Source organism: Cucumis melo, chromosome 10 (genome assembly GCF_025177605.1).
Source record: "Cucumis melo cultivar AY chromosome 10, USDA_Cmelo_AY_1.0, whole genome shotgun sequence".
Taxonomy (NCBI): domain Eukaryota; kingdom Viridiplantae; phylum Streptophyta; class Magnoliopsida; order Cucurbitales; family Cucurbitaceae; genus Cucumis; species Cucumis melo.
Genome location: NC_066866.1, coordinates 8,967,468 through 8,974,415, shown reverse-complemented (window position 1 = coordinate 8,974,415; position 6,948 = coordinate 8,967,468). Strand labels below are relative to the sequence as shown.

Genomic DNA, 6,948 nt, shown 5'->3' with positions numbered 1-6,948 from the left:
AAATTATCTATAAGCAATAGAAATGTATGTCATAATAGACCATTTAATTTTTGTGTTGTTATAGAACTAGAAAAGGTTCAAAGTTATTGTTTTTTTATCTTATGTTAAAACTCTTCGTATTCACTTTAAAATGCATTTTCACTTCGATGCTTACCACTAATAAGAAAATTAAATGAATGGTTATACTTATCGAGATGAAAATTAGATATAACCCCTTTACGGAAAATTACAAAATGGTCTAGAAAAGATTATGCATCTTTCTCATTCTTGATATAGTAAAAATTATTCCTTACTTTTGCATGATTACGTTTGGATTTTATTTAATTCTATTGTTTGAAATTTTTGAGTATTTCAAAATTTGTATGGAGTAAAATGATGATCTATTTTTAAGAACATCATATTATTTTTTTACTTTTTTTTTTTTTTTGTAAAACGAGGGACTGAAATTAAGTTTTGAGATTTATATATTAAAGATTTGTAATCAATGTTTTGTAATCATTTAATGATTAAATTTATTTCATTTTATTGATTTTGATTCTTATATTTACAAGTGTTGTAAAGGTAAACTAATCATTATCTAAATCAAATTATTCCTACCTGATTCATTACATCAAAATTCAAAATATATACATACACATGTATATAACACTCTCCAACAAAATAATAATTATATATATATAACACTCTCCAACGAAATAATAATTAATATACTATGTATAATAAGTCATTGTTAAAGAAACATCATAATCACACGAGGTAATTGAATTTGTTGCGCCTCCCTCCGTCCCCACCATTATTAACGGTCGGTCACCGGAAGCCACCATTCTACGTACACAATGACACGTCAGTCTTATTCATCAAATAAATGCTGCCACGTGTCCCACATATCCCCGCCCAAACCGACCTGTCCCCACCATTTTATAAAATCCCACAAACTATTATAAAATAAATAATAATAAAAAAAAAAGGTTATCGGCCCCACTGTCTTCTTCTCCAAATCACATGTTCTAAATATTGGTATATATACTATGTAATCTTCTTCTTCTTCTTCATTCTTCAAATCTCATAACAAACACACATACTAATCCCAATAATAATGGAGGGTAAGGAAGAAGATGTTCGATTGGGAGCTAACAGGTTCACAGAGAGGCAGCCCATTGGGACGGCGGCGCAGAGCCAAGACGATGCCAAGGACTACAAAGAGCCACCACCGGCTCCTCTCTTCGAGCCAGAGGAGCTCACTTCATGGTCTTTTTACAGAGCAGGAATCGCCGAGTTTTTCGCTACTTTTCTCTTTCTTTACATCACCGTTTTGACTGTCATGGGTGTCGTCCGGTCCAAGGAAGCGGATGGTAATACCTGTAAGACAGTCGGGATTCAGGGGATCGCTTGGGCTTTCGGTGGTATGATTTTTGCTCTCGTTTACTGTACTGCTGGAATCTCCGGTGGCCACATTAACCCAGCGGTCACTTTTGGGTTGTTCCTGGCAAGGAAATTGTCGTTGACTAGGGCGATTTTCTACATGGTCATGCAATGCCTTGGTGCTATCTGCGGCGCGGGAGTGGTGAAGGGGTTCCAACCCAAGCCCTACGAAAGGCTCGGGGGTGGAGCTAACGTTGTGAGCGACGGTTACTCCAAAGGGGATGGCCTTGGCGCTGAGATCGTGGGTACTTTCATTCTTGTTTACACCGTCTTCTCCGCCACTGATGCTAAACGTAGCGCCAGAGACTCACACGTTCCGGTGAGTAAAAATTAAGAGTCTGTTTCTAATAAACTATATAGAGTTATAGATTGTTTATGAGAAGTAAAAAAAATGTTATGGAACAGATATTGGCGCCGCTACCGATTGGGTTTGCAGTGTTCTTAGTCCACTTGGCGACAATTCCGATCACCGGCACCGGCATCAACCCAGCTCGGAGTTTGGGAGCAGCCATCATCTTCAACAAGGACAAAGCGTGGGATGATCATGTGAGTTTGTTAATTAATTTGAATTTTCGAGGGAATTAAAAAGGAATGTGATCAAATAGTGATTAATTAATTATATACATTTACATATATACATATATATATTGTGTTTGGCAGTGGATATTCTGGGTTGGACCATTCATCGGAGCAGCATTGGCAGCTTTATACCATCAAGTTGTGATTAGAGCCATTCCTTTCAAGTCCAAGTGAACATTATTCATCATCGTTAATAAAAAGATTAAAACCCAAATTCCTAAATTTGAAATTAGGCCTAGGTTTTAATTTTAAATCTCTCTCCATGCAAAATGCTTATTATATTATTGCAACTTTTTTTGTTTTGGCATCTTTTGTATCCAATGAAGTGTTAATTTAATGAATTAAGTGTTGATAGATTTGTGTTCGAGATGGGCGATGTTAAAACTTTTGTCCATAAAAAGGAGGTTTTAATCTTTCATAATAATGCTTAAAATTTACAAACATGATGAATGAAGTTTGATCGTATATTTACCATCCAAAGTTTGCCTTTGCAAAAAAAATTAAAATAGAATAAAAACATACGAAATGAATTATTTAATAATGGAAAAGTTAAGATGCATTTTTGTTCCCCCTTTCTTTAATCAAGTACACCTCCAACTTTATTTTTGTTATTTAAATTTTACCAACTAAATTTTAAAAATTAAAAAAAAAAGGTTTTTTTTTTTTAAAAAAATTTGGTTAAGATTTTAAGTATTTATATTTAATAAATATGAAAAAAAGAATAAAATGGTTACCAAACCGACTTAAATAAACAAAGTTGTCTTAAAATTGTTGTCAAGAGAAATAAAATAAATAATTACTGAATATTAATACATTTGAAGCTCAAAGTGATTTAAATTAGAATGATTTAAAAATCGAAGTTATACACTACTTGCATCGTCTATGATATTTGTTGATTTTTTTTTCTTTTGGTATGAGCCGGGACCATTGTGATTTTAATGTTTTTTTCAAAAGGTCAAACACATAGATGAGTTTAGTTAGATAACAATGAATGAATCATTTTAGGCCCAAATATTATTACATTAGTTAGATAACATGGATGAGTTTAGTTTGATAACATGTATTTACCAAAAGTGGAATTACGTAGAGATTTTTTTGTAACATTAGGTGTTATCTAAGAACTTTAAAACCCTAATGTTAACCTAATTACAAACAAAATTTGTTGTTCATACATAAGTCTAGAAATTGTGTAAATTAATTAAAAAAAAAAAAAAAGACTCCTCCAATCAGGTAATAATGTGCCATGTGATGGGATTAGGCAATTAAGTAAAATCCAATAATAGATGGGCACAAATCAGCTGGCGGCTGCAACCCCAACTCAACCAATAATTGTCATTTAGCTCACAAATTTACATGTAGAAAACTAATAATAAGAATAAATTCTGTTTTAAATTAAAATTTATTGTCTTATTTAAAAAAAAAAAACAAAAACTACTTCCAAATGACCTGATTATAATATTATATAGGTGGTGTATGGTTGATAACATAAGTTATATCATTGGCCAACCTTCATTTCTAAATTCAGCATTACAATTCAAGTAATTCTCTTTCAACAACTCAAAAACATAATAATAATAATAATAATCATAATAATAATAATAATCATAATAATAATAATAATAATAATAATCATAATAATAATAATAATAATAATAATAATAATAATAATAATAATAATAATAATAATAATAATAATAATAATAATAATAATAATAATAATAATAATAATAATAATAATAATAATAATAATAATAATAATAATAATAATAATAATAATAATAATAATAATAATAATAATAATAATAATAATAATAATAATAATAATAATAATAATAATAATAATAATAATAATAATAATAATAATAATAATAATAATAATAATAATAATAATAATAATAATAATAATAATAATAATAATAATAATAATAATAATAATAATAATAATAATAATAATAATAATAATAATAATAATAATAATAATAATAATAATAATAATAATAATAATAATAATAATAATAATAATAATAATAATAATAATAATAATAATAATAATAATAATAATAATAATAATAATAATAATAATAATAATAATAATAATAATAATAATAATAATAATAATAATAATAATAATAATAATAATAATAATAATAATAATAATAATAATAATAATAATAATAATAATAATAATAATAATAATAATAATAATAATAATAATAATAATAATAATAATAATAATAATAATAATAATAATAATAATAATAATAATAATAATAATAATAATAATAATAATAATAATAATAATAATAATAATAATAGTATTTAAAGAAAAAAGAAGAAAAGAAAAGGAAAAAGAAAAAGAAAAGAAAAGAAAAGAAAAGAAAAGAAAAGAAAAGAAAAGGGCAGTTCTCTCTCAAAATTCATATTTAATATTGAATTTTCATTTTGTATTTCTCTTGCTCATCTACGCCACTCGATTTCGAGCATCACTCCTTCCATTTCTAGGGATTTGTGTTTGAGCTATGATTCACTTGTCTCTCTAAATTACTAAATTAGTACAAAAAGCAATGCATGAAATCTTTTACATGAATTTCGAGCATCACTCCTTCCATGCTTGTTCGTTGGTATATTCTTGTTTATCTCAATAAAATTTTTAATTTTTCGACCAAAATTTAGTAAAATGTAAGGTAAAATGTAAGTTGTTATACATATTTATACTAATACAAGTGTTTGACTTAGGCCAACATAAGAAACGTCGGCAAAGTTTACCTTGTTTACCCCTTTTTTTCCCTCCTTTTCATTTTCTCCAATTTTCCCAACTTTGCTCTCTCTCTCCTTAGTATTTCATCAGATTGAGCACTTAGAATATATCATTGCTAGACAACAATGATAGATAAATGAAATTAATTATAGAGTCTATCATCGTCAGACATGTGAATATCCATGCATAAGGAGTAAGTGTAGTTTTCGAGATTATGCAGGATTTTGACAATGAACTTGACACAATTATCCTTCCTTTTGGTAATAAGGAACTAAGGTAGTAGTTAGGCCAATTCAAAGTCCAACACTAACTTTCTTAAACTTAGACTAGACTTAGATTTAGATCTACCATTATGATCATAAATCCTATATCTATTAATAATAACATAATTAAGTAACCTCCCAACAGAGATTATAAAAGTCAATAGAATTTGGTATTCTAATTCGTTTAAAATATTTGCGCTCTGCCATATTTATTACACAAAAATAAAAATAAAAGTCATAATTAATTATTAGAAAATAATCTTGTGTCTTATGAAATCTGAGTTATGCTGCAATGGTTGCCTTTTCCCTGCTAAAATTAAAATCAATAGGAGGCGTGTATTATTTGGATGTGACTCCTAAAACTCCCTTTTCAAAAACACTATTTTTAATAATAATAATATAATTTAAACAATAAAACAAGTGCATGAAAATATATTTCCAAAATAGAGTATTAGTAGAGAATTACAAAAGAAAAGATAGTATAAAGGAAGCAATTTTTCTTCTTCAATTCTTTTTTTAGTAAACAGATCCAGAAAAATAATGGTTTTTTTTTTTAATTTTCTTTTTCCTTTGGGAAATTAAGATTGTACACAAACAAACTAAGGTATGTACGAGTCATTTTCGTTGCTTTTAATCTGTGTAAGTTTGTGCAAGTCATCTTCATATTTAAGAAATATACATTTTAAATGACAAGAGTTAGAACATTATCCATAATGTAAAGTAAAAGAGTACATAGATTCATTAATATCCTCATGTTAGGGTATCTAATATATATTAAATCTAGCCTTTTATATTACTTATAATTAGTTTATTTAACCTTAGTTTATAGTTAGTAGTACTTAATTATGTTTTCAAAAACTCTAATAAAAAAATCTCAAAATACTTTTTATTTCTAATTCCTCCCAACTCTCTCTCTACGGTAACAGGATCATTCATGAGAATTTTTCCTATGTTTAACAATGAAATATCCATATATCTTATTAAAAAATGTGATCATTTTTGTTCCAACTTGCCATGGACAAGTTTGTCTACATGTTGCCGTATTTGAAAGTTTGTCCAATAAAATTTTTTGATGAAAAATTTCGAAAGCCGAACTCAAATTCTAACTTAACTTATCTATTGATATATAAATAGATAAGATGAAACCATTTAAAGACCAATATTCAAAAAAAAAAAAAAAAATTAAACCATGCATCTTTTATTTGATTAGCTTGATGGATATTATATTTAAAAAGAATGGTGAATCTGACATTTTTGTACTCCAAAACTTGTTAACTAGATAATCTTATAATTTCCAAATTTTTGTAACTAAAGTAAACAGTCAAATAAACACCAAAATTCGATTTAAAGGGTCAAAAAAAAAAAAAAAAAAGGAAAAAGAAAAAAAGAGAGAGAGAGAAAGGAAAAATCCTTCTTATATTCATAATCCAACCACGAACTAAACATGATTTTCCTACAGCGCTGCAGTTTGTCGCTTAAGACATGTTTTGTCCACAAACATATCCAGCCAAACCAATCACGTAACCTCCACGTGGATCTCCAACCCCTCAATTTCCTCATTTACCCCTCATTCCTTCCATAAAAATACAATCCTAACCTTATCTTTTTATGATCACAATCCCTTCACCATCTGGTCCAGATGGACGGTGGGCGGCTTAGCCCCATTCTCCACTCTCTACCTCTCCTTTGTGGCTACTATTTCGCCACGTGGCCCAATAATTGTACGCCAACCCGACCGCCCCTTCTGTCATTTTCCACCTATTCTCCAGAAAATTCTACAAAAATGATTGGTCGGTTCTCTCTATTTTAAAATTATATATTTAATTTAACTTTTTATCTTTTTTTTTTTTTTTAACTGGGTGGGTCCCATTGGGTTTTCCGTAAATTCACTTAACATTGCTATATAACCTAACTCCGTCTCTTCAC

General features: G+C 28.0%; 1 protein-coding gene across 1 annotated transcript; it reads left to right on the top strand.

Annotated features, from left to right (window-relative positions):
- The first annotated feature begins 1,051 nt into the window (after positions 1 to 1,051).
- LOC103504287 (aquaporin PIP1-2-like) lies at positions 1,052 to 2,368 on the top strand. The gene is made up of 3 exons (XM_008468703.2): positions 1,052 to 1,741; positions 1,828 to 1,968; positions 2,083 to 2,368. The coding sequence occupies exons 1-3, from the start codon at positions 1,097 to 1,099 to the stop codon at positions 2,173 to 2,175; spliced, it is 879 nt and encodes a 292-aa protein (XP_008466925.2). The 5' UTR covers positions 1,052 to 1,096; the 3' UTR covers positions 2,176 to 2,368.
- The last annotated feature ends 4,580 nt before the right edge of the window (positions 2,369 to 6,948 follow it).

Bases quoted from the DNA above. Each gene is read 5' to 3' on its own strand.
- LOC103504287 (XM_008468703.2), top strand. From the start codon at position 1,097: ATGGAGGGTAAGGAAGAAGATGTTCGATTGGGAGCTAACAGGTTCACA. The intron at 1,742-1,827 runs GTGAGTAAAAAT...GTTATGGAACAG, and splicing joins CCAGAGACTCACACGTTCCG to ATATTGGCGCCGCTACCGAT. The intron at 1,969-2,082 runs GTGAGTTTGTTA...TGTGTTTGGCAG, and splicing joins ACAAAGCGTGGGATGATCAT to TGGATATTCTGGGTTGGACC.